The following is a 20,800-nucleotide window of genomic DNA, read 5'->3' as shown; positions in this document are numbered from 1 at the left end:
CCTAAGGATCGGTGATCGTTGATCGGCCAGAAAACTGCAATCGGTGCACCCCTAAACATTACCTTAAGTATTGCTCTCTGTAAGCCTTTTTTATTAATATATTACTCACTTAGAATTTTTCTGTAATTTTCAGTGTAGGTGTTGTAATTCATTTGCAGCTGTTCTTTCTCTGCAGTGCAGGTGCTGTAGCTGGTTTGTAGCTGTTCTTTCTCTGCAGTGAGGGTGCTGTAGCTGGTTTGCAGCTTGAGTTTCTCACTGTAATTGGAGGAGAGATTTGAAGATATCTGAGCCATTTCAGCTCTGTTCCTCTTAGCTTCTTCTCTGAGTCCATTATCTGTAAAAAAAAGGAAAGAGAATCACACTACTAGCAGCTCAGATGGCACTGTAAGTAACATTTCACTTTTTTATTTACTTCACTGATATTTTTTACCCTAAGTGAGGAACATTGAATGTTCAACTTTCTAATCACAGACACACTGTACTAACCGGATGAGTCAAGCCACACAGCACACTCAAAAATTAATTTAGCAAGCACCTGTTTTGTTAATTTTACTTCCTCTGCCAGCCTGAGGAAAATGGGCTCCCCCTTTGAGCCTATAGTTCCTCCCAAGGTTTCTTCCTGTTAGGGAGTTTTTCCTTGCCTCTGTCACCTCTGGCTTTGAGACAAGAGCTGTCACTATCAATTATATCAATAATCGAGCAATCTATTAATTAATCTGATGATTAATTGAGTAATCGTTTTTATATCATATAATTTAAAATAAACTGGCACAAGGCAGAAACTAACCAACTACTGCAAGGTGCACAGTCAGTCACATATATGGCCAGTTTAGGCACTCCATGTAAGTTGCATGTTTTGTACAGTAGAAGGAAGCTGGAGGACCTGCCGAAAAGCCACTGTGCTGCCCTCACTTTAAAGGCTTGTACGATATGTTGTCAAGATTGACACGGCATTTCATGCCCATACAATTGTCACATCACAAAGACAGTGACAGTCTGCTTGGTTCAAACCATCAGTAAGTTGCGCGAAAACTTTTTACTTAGTCATAAGAAACAAAACTTAGCAAGCTTTGTCATTGTAATGAAGGATCCTTTTCAACATTACCTAGTATATGTTAAATAAAAATCAGTCTTAAGTTAACTGCCACTGCTTTTGCATGAGCTCTGCATGTACTCTGAGACAATCATAATCATTCTCGTCCTTGCTGTTGGACTCAATCATGGACCGTGTGGCACATTTGTGAGAAAATAAATAAAAATAAGTAAAGAAGAGGAAAAGTGAACAGGAACTAGTTATGAAAAGACATTCATCTTCCACTGCATGGAAATATTTTGTATTCCACAGAGACGATGTTGAGCAATAACAAGTGATTTGTCGCCACTGCTTTATGTCTGTTCATAACTCTGTAATTAATATTACGGAGTAGCTATTTGCACCCTATTTGTCCATCTGTCTGGCTATTTACACCCAGCATCTCCTCAGTCGCTGCCCCCTGACCCCACTAAAAATGTCAACGCTGTGCTGCTTTCATGTTGCAAGTTACTTCAATGGCTAAAGGCACCAAAGTGGGATACAAATATAAAAGGTATAACGAGAATAATACTAGTAACAACAACAACAACAATAATAATAATAATAACAATGCAAATAGCATCTGCCTTAATATTATATGGCTGTTATGTACCATATTATGTCACATGACGCAACTAAGTGACAGGGGTCACCTTTATTTTAGCAGCAGTTATTTTGACATACAGGAATTATAGAAAGTAAACTAAGCAAAATAATTTAAGTCAAAGTGGTGGCAAAGACAGGCTAAGAAACTCCGAGAGACTAAATGGCACGTGATAACCTTGCATTACTGAGTCTGTCAAACTGGATGTCTTCCTTTAAGATGCATTGCATTGCAGTTGTGCTGTGGTTATATTTAAGTTCTGCTTTTCAATACTGACATAGGACTGTATTTTCATTGATTTTAATGTTAAGTGCTTCCACACAACAGATGCTTCCATTCTCTATTTGGACCTCATCTGCTATGTGTTGACTTCCTTCTGCCATATTGGCAAGTAATGGAAAAGGTAATTTTTAATTGATACTTTGTAATAGTCAAGTAATCAAGTTTAACTGAGTAATTGTGACAGCTGTATTTGAGACAATGTTTTGAAAAAATAAAATTGAATTTATCTAAAGTGACTTGCAATCGTGAAAACAGGGTCCACCAGTCCCTTGAGCGATCACGGATAAAGGCCTTGCTTTGAAGGGCATCTCTGCCAACCACAGAATCTGAACCAGCCAGTTTCCATTCACCGGTACAGAGTCATAACTTGCTGAATCATATACAGGCCCCCAGAAACAGTGTTATTTTAATTCACATGACCGCCACTAAGGAAGTTGAAAAAATGAAAATCTAAGCAAATATACTGTTCTATATTTAGACAAAATTCTAATTTTATTAATAAACTGACCAACATCTAATGAATTAGATTAATTTGCTTGCACTTAGGCATATTGTCATATTTTAGGAAATCTTATCTAGTACGATTTTCTTTTCTAACTGCACTGGCAGATAATTTTGCTAGTTTTAGTTCTTTTCTCAAAACAGAAACAGTTCATCTTAAATTTGAAAGGTAATTTTTTATAATATTAAATAATAATGAATGCGGCAAATTGAAAGCACTGAGGGTTGTAATGAAACCGTTCTGGCAGAGAGGTATAAGAATGTTATACTTGCTTAGATTTTCATTTTTTGCAGTGTAGGGCCTAGTATTAAAATACTATTAACAAACTTACTGTAAGTAAACAGCACTATGACAGTCATCAGCAGCAGAAAACACAATATCCCAAGACACACTATAGCCAGTCGGTAGCATCGTCTCCCTGTGGGCTCAGATTCTGAGGGGAAACAAACATGTATCACAGGGGATCATGGGAGAGTAGAGGGATGTTTAGAGATGTTTCCCAAGTGATTTTATTTAAATACCACTTAAGCATTCAGTCAGATCTATATAAATTGCCCTTCCTCCCTGCTCATGATTAAATTTACATGAAAAAGACTAGAGTGTGGTAGACAAAAACTCATAGTACTCTTATTAATCATCATCTGTGTATCCATACCTGAATGTTGAGTCCGCTTTGGAGTCTGTTCCCATTGGCTGGATGTGCATTTTGAATATGTTTCAATGATATCTGCATTAGCATAAATATCCTCATCCATATTATAGTTTGTATTGTTCTGGACCAATCACTAGAATTTTTATTTCTATCTTTACTTTCAATGTGCAGTAACCAGCTGTACTTGTGCTCCTCTCTGTACTGCTTTGTTATCTGTAATGTGCAGTGCTCAACACTTTGTGGTCTATATGATATTTAAAGCATCGTATGTGTGAAGTGAGATTAAGTTTCGTTTCTGCCATCTGTTACTGCATACATACTTTGGTAGCATACAATCAATATATAGGCAAAGATGAGAAAGCAGCAATAAAAATACCCATTTTGCTCCATCTAAACCTTCTCCTAGATTTAAAAAAAAGCAGGCAGCACTACGACAATCGTCAGCAGGAGGAAACACGATATCCCAAGCCACACTATCGTCAGTCGGTAGCATCGTCTCCCTGTGGGCTCAGATCTTGAGAAGGACACAAATATCTCCATCACAAGGGATCATGTTCGAATAGAGGGCAGTTTAGATATTTTCAGAATGATTTATTGAAATATCACTTCATTATTTAGTCCAGTTTACATAAATGGCCCTGCCTCTCCGTTCATGATTAAATGATTAAAGGAGCTTGATGAGTCTAGGAAAAAAAAACAGTCAACACAGGAGAACTGAATTATTTATCAAAGCACAGGTGCCTTTCAGTTCTAACGTAATTAGTAAACATGAAGTAGCTCAAAGTGTCCTCCTGATATAGATAATCTGGTCACCCTTTTCCAAAATGTTTTTAAATATTTGGCAACCCCAATATATTAGGATACAATGGTAGGCATTTTGCTGGATGGTGAGCCCTTCCAACATGACTGAAACCCCGTAACGTCAAGTTGTTTAGATAAAGACTGATGGGATGACCCTCTGGAAGAGAAGTCATTCCAAGAGTGTCATTTCTCAAATATTGAAGCTGTACAAGAGACCAAGTCATTCAACTCAAAATAAAAGGCTGGTCGCCCATGTAAGACTAGCATGTGACAGAACAGAATGATAGGGAGACTAAGTGAGGGATCGGTTCAACACCACAGCTGGAATTGCCCACCAAATCAGTTCTGGACAGGGTAAGAATTTGTCTTAATTGGGTCTCGTTGTCTGCAGTGACGTTGTGCCAATCATTTTAGGTAGGCACGTGCCTACCCAATATTTTGTAAAAATGTAATGTTTAAATTAATTATTCAGTCAACCAATAATGTGCCTACATTGGCTGGTTATTAGACTTGCAGTCTGGGTAATCTGGCCAATGAGTGAGCTTCCTCCGTCAGATCCCATCTATTAATCCCCTCCCCCATCCCCTATCATTTCAGTCTTCTATCATTAACCTGCACCACACCAATGAGTTATCATGTCATTCACAATTCACATGTCAGTGGCAGTAAATGAGATTAGCTATCTTTAGCTGTTTGCAATTGCTGGGAAACAGATGTGCTACTGCATGTATAAGAAGGCAACTGAATTGTTTCTGCGTTGTTGTCCTACAGCTGTATGCTGCATTAGTCTGAAACTATCAAAATACATCATGCGCATGTCTGATTGGGTAGCTGTGTAATCAATGTGTCAGCACAGACGTACTGTGAAGCTGCATGTGTGTGTGTCTGTGTGTCTGTGTGCGCATGCACTAAGCTTCTCGCACACCCAAAGCGTCCTTCCAGAGTACCCGGCATCATTCCAGCTCTTTAACAATTTTATTCCTGCAGCATTGTGTGCACAATCCTCATTATTACAGTTATTATAGTTACCATGCTCATGGATTTTGAATGTTGACTACTGATTTACGCATGAGAGTAAATTCAATTTAATTTCTAGGGAAGGTGAATTTTGAGATCTTCCAATCAGTATTTCTTTAGTTCTCCTTTTAAGTTCCTGTTGTTTCATTTTATTATGTTTTGCTTAAGTAGTAAAATATTGTAAATTATAGATTTATTTTCCAATCTCATCTGTTCCTGTTGGCTGTTGATAATAATCAGATCCGATCCTCTATTTTTACAGTACTGTTGGCTTTCCTACCAGGTTTATGTCACAATGGAGAAGTAATACAACCCAAGCCTAAACTTTCTCCATCCATCAGGACAGAGTTGGACTGAAGAAATTAATTTTGCTTTCAAAAGGGTAAAAACCAGCAAAACCCTAAGGCAGGTAGCAGCATGAGAACCTTGTCAGCAGGAGCAATAACTCGTGGCACCACTTCTCTATCATACCACATTTTCATTTTATCCTGAGAGCAAGACAATACCCATTATGAGCTAAACTAACACAGTTTGAATAGGGAAATTATGGCATTTTGCAAGTGTCTGTGTTCTTGAAGTGTTTGACCAGGTGTATGATTTAGAAATACAGAGTAGAAGGAACACTTCTGCAATTCTGAACAGCACTGTGGTCAGTGGTAGTTTTTTTTTAATCAGATAACTTCTTCTTGAAAGAAACACTGGAAAATCAGCACACTAGTGAAACTGCAGAAGGATGTGAAACAAGGATGTGAATAACCAAACATGTATTTCACACAAACACTTTCCTATATATTTTTATGAAAGGTAAATATTGTCAGAGTCGTAAAGTGAAACTTGAAAATGTAAAAGCTGGTTAAGCAGAATTCTCTCCTTAGGTATAAAAACATAATGGGCTCTCTTTTGACAATCTAATGCAAAACGTAAAGCACAAAGTGCAACTAACATTTGTGGGCAAGTCCAGATCCATTTACCTATTTTGACGATGGAAAAGCCAGACAAAAGGTTGTCCAAACTCTCTTAATTATTCAGAGGTGTGTTGTGGGTGTAACATGCAATGAACCAATCGGAATGGCACATCACCTCACCTTTAAAAGGCGCACAAGCTATGGCAGATTGTTATTATAGCGGCGTGTTTACCTGGCAAACCAGATTGGTTTTCGCCCCAAAGAAAGGGATGTGCTCATGCACAAGGTGATAATGCTCAAGCACATCATCTACGGGAGTAGCACTGTTCCACCTAAGCCTTTTGGGGAGAAGCAGGTGTGGGATGAGATAGCAGCGAGTTGCTCAATGAGCATAGTGGCTGGGAACGGAAACTTAATTATGCTTGATTTCTTATTAAAATTTTGGGTCTGGAGTTTACAAAATATAAATAAAAGTGCAATCTTTGTTCATACAACCTATGACTTTTAAGGTTAAAAATGTTCAAATAGAAGGCATTAGGGGTGTTATTTTTCTACATCTCACACTTTAGTTTCCTCACAGATGATTCAGCACTTCTGCCAGCTAATCCTTGCTGCTGCCGGCATACATTCCTTTGTTGGCATCGGCACATTCAGTTTTCTAATTCTAATGTGTCCTCATTTATGTCCAACACACATCCATCACACATGGCAATGCTACGCAACATACAACATACCACAAAGAATGCCATGACCTTCTGAGGGCTGTATTGCTGTGTTCCACCTGACTGGCGTAAATTTCTGAAACACATTTTCAGCAATCCAAATGTCCTTTAAATTACAGTATGTGCTTAAATTTGATAATGAACTTTAAAGATTTTTTAATGATATGGTTTGTTCTTTACTTAATATATATTTATTTTCTTTTGGTGTTTCATTAAACAGTATGATTACAAGACAGGACCAGATGTAGTTTATAAAAAGAATATAAATGAAATAAAACAAAATAACAACCATTAGTGCATTTCAAGCACGTACCTGTGTTCGTAATGAGTATCGTGCACCTGCATGTTTCTAAAACATGCCGCTTAAATACTGTTTCATAATGCGCCACTGACTTTAGACGTGGTTTTAGTTGGTCAAAAGTGTAGTGCCATTTCAATGCCTTCAAATAGCAATGCGCCAACAATGCACCCAGTCATGCCTCATTTAAAAAAACATCGTTCCTAGGAGCACGAAGCGGTAGCAAAATCATTTGCTATTTTAACTATGTGCATGGTGTGAGAATGAGCAATGCGTTGGTATGAACCTAACAAAACCACTTTGTGTCGCATTTTGCGCCAGTGGAAAATAGAGCCCAGTAACTTTGTTTCACATACAATTGTGATCCCAGTCCAGATGCTATACTGGCTCAGTGGGTCACATTGTGGCCTCAGACCTCCAGGGTTGTAGGCCAACAAAAGCCCTGTACATATGGTTCTTCAGTTTCAGTTTATGTATTTGTCATTCTAACCGAATCTAAGACACAGTGGGAGGAAATTACATTCTCAAGCCCAGAAATTATGCAATAGGGGAAGGGGAAAAATAACAAAAAGTAAAAACCACATAAATAAGAAGAATACAAAGACCGGGCATTAACTTATAAAGTGTAACTCAATACCCAAGTTCAAAATTTAAAATGTACAGCACCAAGTATAGTTATTAGGGACACTGGTGTAACTAGTGAGACTATCTCCTATAGTCAGTGTGTGTCTTGTGATGGACTGACATCTTCCCCAGGGTGTCCCATGTCTCAAGCCCAGTGCTTCATAAGAACATAAGAAATTTACAAACAAGAGGAGGCAATTCGGCCCATCAAGCTCATTTGGGGAGAATTTATCTAATTGTTTCTTAAAGTTCTTAAAATCTTATCTAGCTCTGATTTAAATGAACCCAAGGTTTTAGCTTGCACTAGACCAGTGGTTCCCAAACTTTCTCTGCAGGGCCCCCCTTTTCTAGATAGGAACATTATTGAGCCCCCCCCATTCAAACTACACAGGTTCAGATTCAAACTTTATTTGAAATACAACTCCCTTTTCTAATTGAGCGAAACAAATGCAATTACAAAATACAAGGGGTGCAATTTCACCACTGTGGGAGAAAAAAGAGAAATCAATTAAAAATAAAAGTCCAGCATAAGTTTGAAATTATGCAAATGCAGATTTAACATTCCTGTTAATATTCATTGGCGTACACAAACTAAAGTTTGTTTTATGATTACCGCATTTTGTTTTTAATGATAACCGCAGGTTTCAGCCTATACTATAGCACAAAACAACAATAAATCATACCCATTAATTGATAGTCTCCCTGCACTATTTCTCCCGAATATCACGTAAAGCAGTGAGAACTGGTTTTCAGTTAATTTACCTGGTAAAATAAAGTCTAAATAAATTACATAAATGCTCTAATAGTACAAGTAAGTTAGTGGTTTACTTATTGTTAGTTACTGTAATGTTGCGCTGCTTTATTTGGTTAATTGTCCAGTCTGTGAAGAAGGCATTCAAGTAAGAATTGCTTTGTAGAATGACTCATTTCCTGGCGCGTACAATTTATATTAGGTCAGCGTTCACGGTTTTACTTCTGATATTCAGATAGAGTTCTAGGTTAAACTGGTTTGTTCGACTTTCAAGAAATTTGAGTTCTAGTGAGTTCGAGAACCGAGGTACCACTGTATTTCAATTCTTTTCAGATAACACTTCATAGTCTAAGTCTAGTGAGATATTCATTGATTTCTTTGGGTCACCTGTTTCTGTCCTTGGTGTCCCTGTTTGTGTCTACGTTTGTTCAATTGGTGTCCTGGTTGTTGCTGTCCTGCTTGTTCTTGGTGCCTGTACAGTTTCCGTTTGCTTGTTAATGTCTTTTGGCTTTTGTTTCCCCAAGGTGGTGCTGTGCTCTGAGTTCCATTGTGTCCCCTGTTTGGTCCCTTTGGTCCCTTTAGGGGGACTTGTAGTAAGTCAGTCATCAGCTCTGGCAACTACTACAACCTTTGAAGTGAGAGAAATTCGTTTCTCTGGTTTACAGTAATTAAAAAAAAAACTTATTGAATTACTGCAAACTCATGGTTGGATATTTCAGAGAAATTCCACTTGTAGTAAGTCAGGGAGCACCTCTGGCAACTACTACAACCTTTGAAGTGGGAGAAATTCATTCATGTGGTTTACAGTAATTTTCCAAAAAACGTATTGAATTACTGTAAACTCATGGTTGGATATTTCTGTGAAATTCCACTTGTAGTAAGTCAGTGATCACCTCTCTTGTAGTACAATCTGTATTTTCTCCTGAAAGATAAAGTGTGACTTTTGTGATTTTTGGTGGTGTCGTTTCAAGGATATAGGGGTGGCAAATCCGAATATCAAACAAATATCGAATATAAAACCAACTTTACCATGCTGCAAAAAGAGCACCCTCTCTGCAGTGCTACGAAACAGTGGCAATGATCAACACACACAGCACGATGCTGGACGTGGACTTCCACACGCAATGAATTCTGCGAATGGAACAGAGACTGAGTCCAGCGCAGAAGAGTACATTTTCGCCTCTGGCACCCTCAAACTTATTTCTTTCACTATCGGAATAATTGGCGTCTTCGGTTTTTGCAACAACATAATCGTTTTGGTGCTTTATTATAAATTTAATAGACTACGGACACCCACAAATTTGTTATTGGTAAATATAACTTGCTGGTATCTCTTTTTGGAATTAACTTTACATTTGCTTCTTGCATCAAAGGAGGGTGGGTCTGGAATTCGGCAACATGCATCTGGGATGGTTTCAGCTTACAGTTGGTAAAGTAATTCATGCTACAGCACAGATGGGTGTGGCCTAATTAATGGCACTGTGTTTAGTGACTCTGACTCACCCCTAATCTCAAAAACACATGGAAGGCAGATACGGTAACAGTCAAAAAGCACTTCTGTGCAGACAGAATGATTAGCCTCTAATATTGGTGTTTTCCAGTGCGGTCCTTGGGGACCCACAGCCAGTCCATGTGCTTTTTTTTCCGACTGGGAACTGGGAGGGAGTAAAAATGTGGACTGTCTGGCAGGGAGGTCGGAGGGAGCAAAAACGTGAACTGGAAACACTGTTCTATATCAAAAACACAGCTCAGGGATTGAAGACCCATTATTATTTTACTTTACTTTACACTGATAATAATAATCGGACATTGTTGCTGCTAATTGCACATTGTATTCTATTTGTACATATTATAATTTCTATTTTTATTCTTAACAGTTTACATTTTATATCTTTACATTTTATATCTTTATATTTTATATCTTTACATTTTATCTTACATTTCATTCTTATCTTCTATTTTATTTTATTTTTTATTCCTTTTAATTCTTAATAGGTCGGGCACTGCAAATACATTTCACTGCATGTCGTACTATGTATGATTGTGTATGTGACCAATAAAATTTGAATTTATTTATTATTATTTATTTATTTCGCCCTAATCTGGAAAACTGTCTTGTTTCTAATAAGCAGACTATTGTATCATATTACCATGTGTTTTAAAAGGACAAAAACTCAGTTTAGAAGACAAACTGATGGACGCATCACCGCCTAAAAATGCCGTTTCGGTTTTTATTTGCTTCTCCTCTAACATTTACACAGCAGTTCTGTCTGAGCTCACACAGAATGAGGAACCATTATTAACATAAATCCATTCTTTTCCCCCATCTGTTTATCCAGTAGAGGTTCATGGCTATTCTGGGGCATATCCCAGGATACACAGGGCACACCCTAAATGGGACGGCACTCCTCCATCGCAGTATTTCTCCACTCGGTCCTCGGGTGGAGAAACACCCTCAGCTTCCAGCACACCTGAACCAAACAATCGAGCAACAAGAACACAGAATACCAGGTACAGGTGTGTTGGGTGATGGGAGAGAGCAAAAATGTGTACATCTGGGGATCCCTGAGAGCTGGGTTTAGAAACACTTTTTAAAAAGTGTCAGATAGCACATTGAGCTTAGTACAGGTGTGCTACTAATCAGTTAACTGCCCTTAAACCCGGACTGACATGCTGACCAAGCACTACTCTCTATCAGCATGTAACTTCAAGTTCAATGAGCCTGCATATTCAGGGGGGGACTTGTGTATGTGTGTCTCCCGTACCTTCTGTGAGAACCAGTCGGGGGAACGAAACCTTGTCCGTGTTCCTGCCTCTCCTTTGCATTTTTCAGCCATTTTAAGGCTACAGTTAAATGGCGACTTGCTTTGCGGTTTGACAGTTCTCTGTTTACTTTATGCGCTAGGCATCACGAATATTATAGTCTTTTTGAAGCTAAAGCGCCTTAGAGATAAGTAACATTGGGTTTTGCTATAACGACATTTCCCAGAAAGCATTGCAGTACAGTTCCTCTGCAGGCCACCAGAAACACTCTTTTAGTGTACTGGGAAATGATGTCTGTCTAATTCAGCGTGCAGTCAATCCACCTGCTTGTTTTCCTAATTAAATTACATATCCCGTTACCAGTGGCGGTTCTACACGGAGGCCTAGGGAGGCCCGCGCCTCTGTAGACATGTCCCTGGCCACCCCTGTGGCCCCCCTGTGCTGACCAAATAAAAAAGTATGAATTTATTATGATTTTACACACGAGCGCCAAAAGCGGAACTAATGCGACGCATCGTTCTACACGGGTAAATTAGAGCGGCGCACCCAAACACTGTGGTGCTGCTCGGTGAATGGGAGCGCAGCAACAGCTAGAACCACTCTTGGATAGTGGAGCTACGATTAATTTCTTCTGTAGCAAGAGTCGAAGGTAAGCAAAACAATTTCATCTCGTGAGTGACTTGTTGGTCTTGCACATAACCGTGTTACTTTTGTTTTTCACACTGATAATGAAATCAAGTTTGGAAATGGCTGGTCTCGAGATATTTAAAAACTTGGTAACACTTTTATATTTGTTACTGTATTTGTACCCTTATCATTTTTTATGGCCCTACCTCTTTTGCACCTGCACTTACTCTTGTACAAAATAAATGTTTGTATGATTTTAAAGTAAAATAAAGTTTATAATCTTTAAATATCATTTGTTGTCATTTTTTAATGTGCCTCTCTGGTTAAACACTGCCCCCTTCTTGGCCCCCCTAGTAAAATTTGTCTAGAACCGCCGCTGCCCGTTACACATGATGCGGTGCTATACCTGGCAAACGCTGCAGGGGTGTATTATGGGAAACTGAGTATTGTTTGTTTCAAACAAGCTACCCAATGAATTACCTAAATTCATGGAATAACTCAAAGGTTAAATAAAGAGGTTTAGTTGATGATGTTATGTAGGCATTTAACGACTAATAGCAGCCTTTTCAGAATATGAGTTTAATGCCCATAACCTAGTAAAAAGTAGCAACCGTATTTAAACCCCGACCAAATGTTGCGGCAGATGCCTAATTTGATTTAACCGTATAAACTGGGAATAATAGTCAGACTTTCTTGTATTTTAAACACCGTCCCCCTCCAACTTGCACATAGTTTTTTGCCCTACAAATTCGAAAATAATTGAAGATTTTAATTTAAATTATATCATATATTTAGTAAACAGACTGCCTATATACATTTCCAAAACAACTTGCACAATGCAAGGTTACATTGAGCTTGACAATCTTTCGCTAGGTCTGTATAGATATGGGCTCTTTATAAAGATAATGCCTTGTAATAAATGTCTAAATATGATATGAATATTTACTGTACATTAATGTACATTAATCGAAATGCTCTTGATATACTTTTAAATTGTATATGTCCACAAGTAAATTGCTATTGATATTGTATTCAGCTACAGGCCTTTATGAAACAGTGTATGATGCATTTGAGTGATTTTCATAAAAATATTTCTGCATGTTTAAGGTCCTGGTGTGAAAAATAAAACAAATGATTAAATTATTCTTATATTAAATTATCACCCCAACATGTACGAATTAAATGAGTCACTACTAGCACATTAAACGATGACATTCATTTGCCTGTATCCTAAGCTGTAGAAATCAGCACCTGCTGATTTGACAAACCTACCACCCCGCTGGCCCGTCAGCCGCGTGGCAAAAGCACGCAGCTCACCAAGGTGTGAGACCAGTAGGAGTAGTCAAAGGTGAAGGTCTTGGGCGTATCCTTGGGCTGCTTGGGGTTGGAGATGCCTGTAGCCAGAAAGAGGACAGCATGTCTGTGATCAGAAGTAAAACACGGACGGATCATGCAGATGAACACAGGAGCACCTGGGCACAATGGGCCTCATTCACCAATATTTTCTTAAGAATTCTCTTAAATTTGTTCCTACGAAATTTGTTAAGAACAATCTACGTCGGATTCATGACGTGTTCTTAAGTAGCAGAATTGTTCACACCTTTGTTCTTAAGAATGATGAATCCCACGTCTTCGTAACTGAAAGCACGTGCCAGTTTGTCCTAATTAGCATAGGGACACGCCCTGCAATTTCCCATAAAAGGGTATGAGACTGTAGGGCCGTGTGCAAGAAATAGCGAAGAGATGCGCAGGCTGTGAGCCGCTTGGCACTAAGAGGAACAAAAACTTCAGTAATGCTGAAGTAGAAGTATTAATACAGTAAAATCCCGTTATAGTGGACTCACCTATAACGGAATATCGGGCGAGGTCCGCTGGTCCCGGCCATGCGCCTTTAAGAAAATGCAGAAAAAGCATTGGATATAGGATATATTTCGCTTATAACGGACAAACAATTTAGTTCCCAGAGCTGCTTTTAGCTGTAGTTTTGTTTGGCTATAACGGACATGCAGCTCCACCTACAAGGCGTGTGGCGTGCTGGTGATATCCAGCGCAGATACGGAGTCGGGATTATTAATAGTCACGCATCTGGTCAGGTAAAGTTGGATTACTACATGTACAATATAATAATTTGATGGGGTGTAGTATGAGTAAATGGTGTCCTGTAGTTGTGGTCTGGGCATACAGCAACTCTGCATATAACGGACTGTTTTGCCAGGTCCCTTGAAGTCCGTTATAACTGGATTTTACTGTACAAGAGGTAAATGCAAATAGACACATGTTATTTAGTAGCGTAACCAGTGGATATATACGCCCAAGAAAGCTGATACATGGAGAGATATCACCCAACCCACAACGCAGGGACCTGGCAACGCCAGACAGGCGCGACAGCCCCAGATGCACTGGCCTCACCTGCAAACATGATTCTCCGCATCAAGAACTATAGTTTTGAAGTACAGCTTGTTCAATTCAATCCAGAATACATACTCAAGGACCTGTCGATGCCAATATCAGGCACAATGGCATTGACTTTGAAATAAGCCTCGGCTTCTATTAACATATTGGAGAAAAGCATCTTCAGTAGACATAGACTGTCCCCCACCCATGGTGATAATATGAGAACTTAAATTGGTACAAGCGCAGATGAAGACTAGGCTGGAATGGGACATGAACTACACATTAGAATCTAATATACTGTAGGAGCCCGGTGCTGTGCAAATGTGTTTGATCATGCAAAATCCATGTTTACATTATGACCATGACCACAGCACAACAGTGGTTACCTAAAGTTGTCAAAAAACTATGAATGGAAGCGGTGCATGCCTGTGTGTGCATGTGCATGCCTGTGTGTTTGTGTGTGTGTGTGAGTGTGTGTGTGTATGCAAGCATGTACGTGCCTGTGTGTGCGTGTGTTAATACCGTCAGTTAAATGCTACTCAAGTGAAGACAAGACTTCCTTTTGTTGGTCATAAAATGTGAAAAGTTCCTCATTTGGGAATAAACATTTTGAATGGAACCATGCATTCTCTATTTAAGGAGATTTCTTTATTTGCTTAAATATTTAGGACTATTTTCCTTTCTTAACAGGTGCTTGATTTCTGCTATGAAATGCAGTTGAGATAAACATCAACATTGTCAGAGTTATATTCAATTATAGTGTTGTTAATATTTATGAACTTGCAATTTAATCAAGATAAAATTTAATGTACATTGTAACAAACATTTTGTGAGATTTTGGAGAGTTTACGTTGATTGTGCACATGTGGAAGAGTGTATCAAAGTTTGGAAGAGTGGTTGAGTATGTACAAGGTTCACCTTGCTCAGTTATTGGGTAAGAGAAGTTTGGACACGGGCTCTAAGTGGATGTGCCAGGCTGGGTCTGACCCCCATGCCACCTGTGGGCCCACATTAGTGGCTTACAGCCCACCCCCAGAGCCCTGTTCACTGAATTGCAGACTGCTTTTATTAGACATTCAGCATAAGCATCAGGTCAGTAACCTCTTCTTTAGCTTTTATGCCCTTGCTTTCATTTTTTATTTCAGAGATTTTTTACATGTATACATAGAAACTTCAAAAACTTCAACACTCTTAACACTTTTGAGACACCCTTGTAATGAAAAATACAGATAAGTGGGAGGATGTCAGCATATCAGCAGAGTGTCTCTGAAGGCCTCGCACCCCATGTGGTTAAAATCATCTAGAAAGGATTAAAAAGTGAATAGTGCAAGTCAAAATGTCACCAAAAGGTGACCTGAAAAAGGTGCCTGGAATATGTGGGCTGGGAGCATTTAAATACATTTTGTCAGGATTACAACTTGTTGTCATATCAACTCTGAGATTTTTTTACTTTTGAGCAGTACATTGCAATGAAGTCGTGTAGGAACAGATGCAGAGACTTTAGTGTCCATTTTTTAGATGGATGCCTGTCAGCTGGGTAGTGAACACAGCTCTGACAGGACACTGGCACATACATGGCAGTAAGGCAAGGTCTATCAGGCCCAGTAGAGTTGAGCTGTATACACATGACAGTGTCACTAAGATTGGTGCACTACCCAGATTGGTGTTTCCAGGGGAGATGCCATTCTTGATCTTGTTTTGTCTAATAACCAGGACAGGATTGGTAAATTAGACGTTTTAGAACCACTTGACAGTAGCGATCATAACATGGTTAAATTTGAGGTTAAGTTTAGTGCCCCGAAGAGCAAAGTCCAAATCAAAAATATATAATGTTAGGAAGGCTAACTTCAATTGTATGAGATTAAAACTAGAAACTGTGAACTGGATGGAGTTAAATAAAACTGTTGAAGAGGCATGGGAATTTTTTAAAAGCACATTATTGCAAGTGCAAGAGGACTTCATACCTGTTTCCAGCAAGAATAAATCTAGGAAATTGCAACCTAGGTGGTTTAATAGGGAAATAAAGTATAAAGTAAGGAGGAAAAGGGCTTTGTTCCAGAGATGGAAAATAACTGATGATGACATAATAAAGCAAGAGTATCTAAATCTACAGTCTGAATTAAAAAATGACATTAGACGAGCTAAAAGGAATGTCGAAAGGAAGATCGCATTGGAGGCTAAGGATGACGTTAAAAGTTTCTTCCAGTATTTTAACTCTAAAAGAGCTCTAAAAGCTGAAATTACTAATCTGCAGGATAGTAAGGGTCTTATAATTGAAAACGACATTGACATAGTAAATCAGTTCAATGATAGTTTTGCACGGGTATTCACTGTTGAGGACACTAGTAACTTACCAGTTCTTATTACTAATCCAACATCGTCTATAACTAATATATATATAACTGAAGCTGATGTTTTGCAAAGCCTAGCTAAGCTCAAAATAAATAAATCACAGGGCCCTGATGGCATCTTGCCTATAGTGTTAAAAGAGATGAGGGATATTATTTGCCGACCCTTAACATTACTGTTTCAAAATTCCTTATCTGAAGGTGTGGTACCTTCTGATTGGAAGCATGCCAACATAACGCCCATTTTCAAAAAAGGGGATAGAAGTAATTTGTCAAACTATAGGCCAATCAGTCTAACTTGTATAACTGGTAAAGTTATGGAGGCTATAATCAAAGAGAAAATGGTAGATTACCTGGACTCAAATAACATTTTGAGGGATAGCCAGCATGGATTTAGGAGAGGTAAATCCTGTTTAACAAATCTGTTGGAGTTTTTTGAGGAAGCTACTCAGGAAGTTGATGATAAGAAGGCCTATGATGTCATCTACTTAGATTTCCAAAAGGCTTTTGATGTTGTCCCCCACAAGAGGCTCTCACTTAAACTCAAAGCGACAGGTATTTTAGGAACTGTAGCGACCTGGATTGATAACTGGTTAAGGGATAGGAAGCAGCGAGTAGTTATAAGAGGCTCAATGTCACAGTGGGCCTGCGTTCATAGTGGGGTACCGCAGGGTTCAATTTTAGGACCACTTTTGTTCCTAATTTACATAAATGATATAGACACCAATATATACAGTAAACTGGTGAAATTTGCAGATGACACCAAGGTGGGTGGTGTAGCAGATACTGAACTAGCGGCTCAGCAGCTACAGCGGGATCTTAATTTAATTAGTGACTGGGCTGACACCTGGCAGATGAAATTTAACATAGACAAATGTAAGGTACTCCATGTAGGGAGCAGAAATATAAAGTACAGGTATTTTATGGGACCTACTGAAATAAAGGTAGCTGATTATGAGAAAGACCTTGGTGTGTATGTTGATGCTTCCATGTCTCATTCTCGCCAGTGCGGGGAAGCAATAAAAAAGGCCAATAGGATGTTGGGGTATATCTCCAGGTGTGTGGAGTTTAAGTCAAGGGAGGTAATGCTAAGATTATACAATTCCTTGGTGAGACCTCACCTAGAATATTGTGTACAGGTTTGGTCACCATATCTTAAAAAGGACATAGCGGCCTTAGAAAAGGTGCAGCGTAGGGCCACAAGAATGATTCCTGGTCTTAGAGGAATGTCATACGAGGAAAGGTTATTTGAGCTAAATCTGTTCAGCCTCAAGCAAAGGAGACTGAGGGGGGACATGATCCAGGTCTTTAAGATTCTAACGGGTCTGGATGCTGTTCAGCCAAATGGCTATTTCAATATTAGTTTAAATACTAGATCTCATGGCCATAAGTGGAAATTAGCAGGAGAACATTTTAAAACAAATTTGAGGAAGCACTTCTTCGTGTAGTTAGAGTATGGAATAGTCTTCCTGCTAGTGTAGCGGAAGCTAAAACCCTGGGTTCCTTTAAATCAGAGCTAGATAAGATTTTAACAACTTTGAGCTATTAGTTAAATTCTCCCCAAATGAGCTTGATGGGCTGAACGCCCCCTCTCATTTGTAAATTTCTTATGTTCTTAAAAGCTTTTCTTTTGGCTGTGTCCCAAACACAGTTTTGCATCTGTGCAGTAAAATGATGTGAGGGGGATATAGGGCTCTTGAAGGAACAAACAGGCACACTTAGATTCACTCAAAGATATCTATTAAAAGTAATATCAAATGATTATGCATATATAGTATGAAACTGATAATCAAACAAGTACAAACTTTTGCAGGTAAACCATGAACAACAGTCAGTCCAAAGAATTAAGCAATGATAATCAACAAGTACAAACTACTGCATGTAAGTTATGAACAATAGTTAGTCCAAGAATAAAAAATAGAATAAACTGTGATAAGTAATCCCAATAATCAATGTGATACAAAATGATATTATACACTCACCTAAAGGATTATTACAGTAGGAACACCATACTAATACAGTGTTTGACCCCCTTTCGCCTTCAGAACTGCCTTAATTCTACGTGGCATTGATTCAACAAGGTGCTGAAAGCATTCTTTAGAAATGTTGGCCCATATTGATAGGATAGCATCTTGCAGTTGATGGAGATTTGTGGGATGCACATCCAGGGCACGAAGCTTCCGTTCCACCACATCCCAAAGATGCTCTATTGGGTTGAGATCTGGTGACTGTGGGGGCCATTTTAGTACAGTGAACTCATTGTCATGTTCAAGAAACCAATTTGAAATGATTCGAGCTTTGTGCATTATCCTGCTGGAAGTAGCCATCAGAGGATGGGTACATGGTGGTCATAAAGGGATGGAAATGGTCAGAAACAATGCTCAGGTAGGCCGTGGCATTTAAACGATGCCCAATTGGCACTAAGGAGCCTAAAGTGTGCCAAGAAAACATCCCCCACACCATTACACCACCACCACCAGCCTGCACAGTGGTAACAAGGCATGATGGATCCATGTTCTCATTCTGTTTACGCCAAATTCTGACTCTACCATTTGAATGTCTCAACAGAAATCGAGACTCATCAGACCAGGCAACATTTTTCCAGTCTTCAACTGTCCAATTTTGGTGAGCTCGTGCAAATTGTAGCCTCTTTTTCCTATTTGTAGTGGAGATGAGTGGTACCCGGTGGGGTCTTCTGCTGTTGTAGCCCATCCGCCTCAAGGTTGTGCGTGTTGTGGCTTCACAAATGCTTTGCTGCATACCTCAGTTGTAACGAGTGGTTATTTCAGTCAAAGTTGCTCTTCTATCAGCTTGAATCAGTCGGCTCATTCTCCTCTGACCTCTAGCATCAACAAGGCATTTTCGCCCACAGGACTGCCGCATACTGGATGTTTTTCCCTTTTGTGAAATACTCAGACTGGCCCGTCTGGCACCAACAACCATGCCACGCTCAAAATTGCTTAAATCACCTTTCTTTCCCATTCTGACATTCAGTTTGGAGTTCAGGAGATTGTCTTGACCAGGACCACACCCCTAAATGCATTGAAGCAACTGCCATGTGATTGGTTGATTAGATAATTGCATTAATGAGAAATTGAACAGGTGTTCCTAATAATCCTTTAGGTGAGTGTAGATATATCATGTGTAGGAATATTTAGCTCAGGTAAATTCCGTGGTAGGTATGGCAGGATAGCTGAGGGAAGGGGTTGCGTGCCAAGTCAAGTGGTCCCTGTCCTTGAGGGTTTTTCTGCTGTCCATGGGCTCCTAGATCTTTGGGCCATAAAAGATGGGATACTGGCCTCCCTTGTTATCTGTGTGTATGTGTGGGATCACTAACCTCCCTTTGGTGCTTAAGCCAATGAGTACCTTTCGTACCAGGCTAGGCCTTGTCTCAGGCTAGGCCTGGGCCGGTATGCATAAAACGTCCTAAGAATGGTCTTAAGAATGGTCGTACACTTGGACTTAAGAGTAAAAAGAGTACCTTTTTATCAATTCATTATTGTCGTACGTCTGCAGTACGCCCTTTCTTTCACGGAAAGTGCGCGGTCTCTGTCTTTGTGCGCGTAGTGCTGCTGCCATCGTGAAACTCCTAACTGGCTTAGGAGTCCTCTCCAGCTCTCTTAAATAATTTAGGAGCTGAGACCAAGTCTTAACACTTAAGAATGTTTATGCATGCCACTTATTCTTAAGTCAGGGAGTAGGAGCAAAATCACATCACTCTTAGAATTGTGACGCATTTAAGAGTGAAATTTCACTCTGAGAAGTTTTATGCATACCGGCCCTGGAATCTCAGCCCTGTCGTATGCGCATATGTGATCCTACACATGCGCAATAATAAAAAGAATACAAAGTATTAGGTAATCAATAAAATGCTGCAAGCTATTCACACTCAGATGTGTATCATCACCCACCTTCACATACGGACTGGGGAGCCTGGCAGGAGACCAACACGTGAGTCCCGAGAAAGTGCCATACGACACACACTCTATCCCACGGCTGAGCTCCGATCAACACTGAGATCTCCCCCTTCCTTTATACTAATTTTAGCAATGAAGGCGGGCAGGGAATGAGCTGGCCAGGCTCACCCCTCCCCTCAGGCAATGCGTTCTCAATTTTCCAATATTGTCCGGGTAATGCAGCTTGCGGTTCCAATCAGAGATAATAAGACACATGTCCTTCAGCAATGTTTTCCTTCTTCCTAAGGATGAGGTAAGTGCCCCACATACCGATCAGTGGTGTGCAAAAACATATTAGGCAACACTTTCTCTCGTCCTCAGGAAAACCCCTCAGAAAAACAAGGGAAGCATCTTTGAACATGGTAAGCATCCCAGAACAAGGGTTTTTTGGACAAGATGCTCCTATCATAAGAAACAACTTATATAAGTGATCAGTGAAAAACATGTTTATTCAGTATCGACCTTGGCACAATAATATTATG

At 39.4% G+C, this 20,800-nt stretch overlaps 1 protein-coding gene across 1 annotated transcript in view; it reads right to left on the bottom strand.

Moving 5' to 3' along the window:
* LOC111838217 (uncharacterized) overlaps nt 1-3,320 on the bottom strand; it is a 32,841-nt gene extending 29,521 nt beyond the window's left edge. Inside the window, exons 1-3 of the mRNA XM_072707367.1 lie at nt 3,116-3,320; nt 2,792-2,893; nt 110-334 (exon numbers count right to left, since the gene is read on the bottom strand). Of these exons, the coding sequence (XP_072563468.1) occupies nt 110-334; nt 2,792-2,893; nt 3,116-3,215 (427 nt within the window). The 5' untranslated portion in view covers nt 3,216-3,320. The remainder of the gene's footprint in view (nt 1-109; nt 335-2,791; nt 2,894-3,115) is intronic.
* Nucleotides 3,321-20,800: the final 17,480 nt, after the last annotated feature.

The sequence above is a fragment of the Paramormyrops kingsleyae genome, chromosome 25 (assembly GCF_048594095.1).
Source record: "Paramormyrops kingsleyae isolate MSU_618 chromosome 25, PKINGS_0.4, whole genome shotgun sequence".
In the NCBI taxonomy this organism is placed as follows: Eukaryota; Metazoa; Chordata; class Actinopteri; order Osteoglossiformes; family Mormyridae; genus Paramormyrops; species Paramormyrops kingsleyae.
This window is presented reverse-complemented; position numbering and strand designations above follow the sequence as displayed.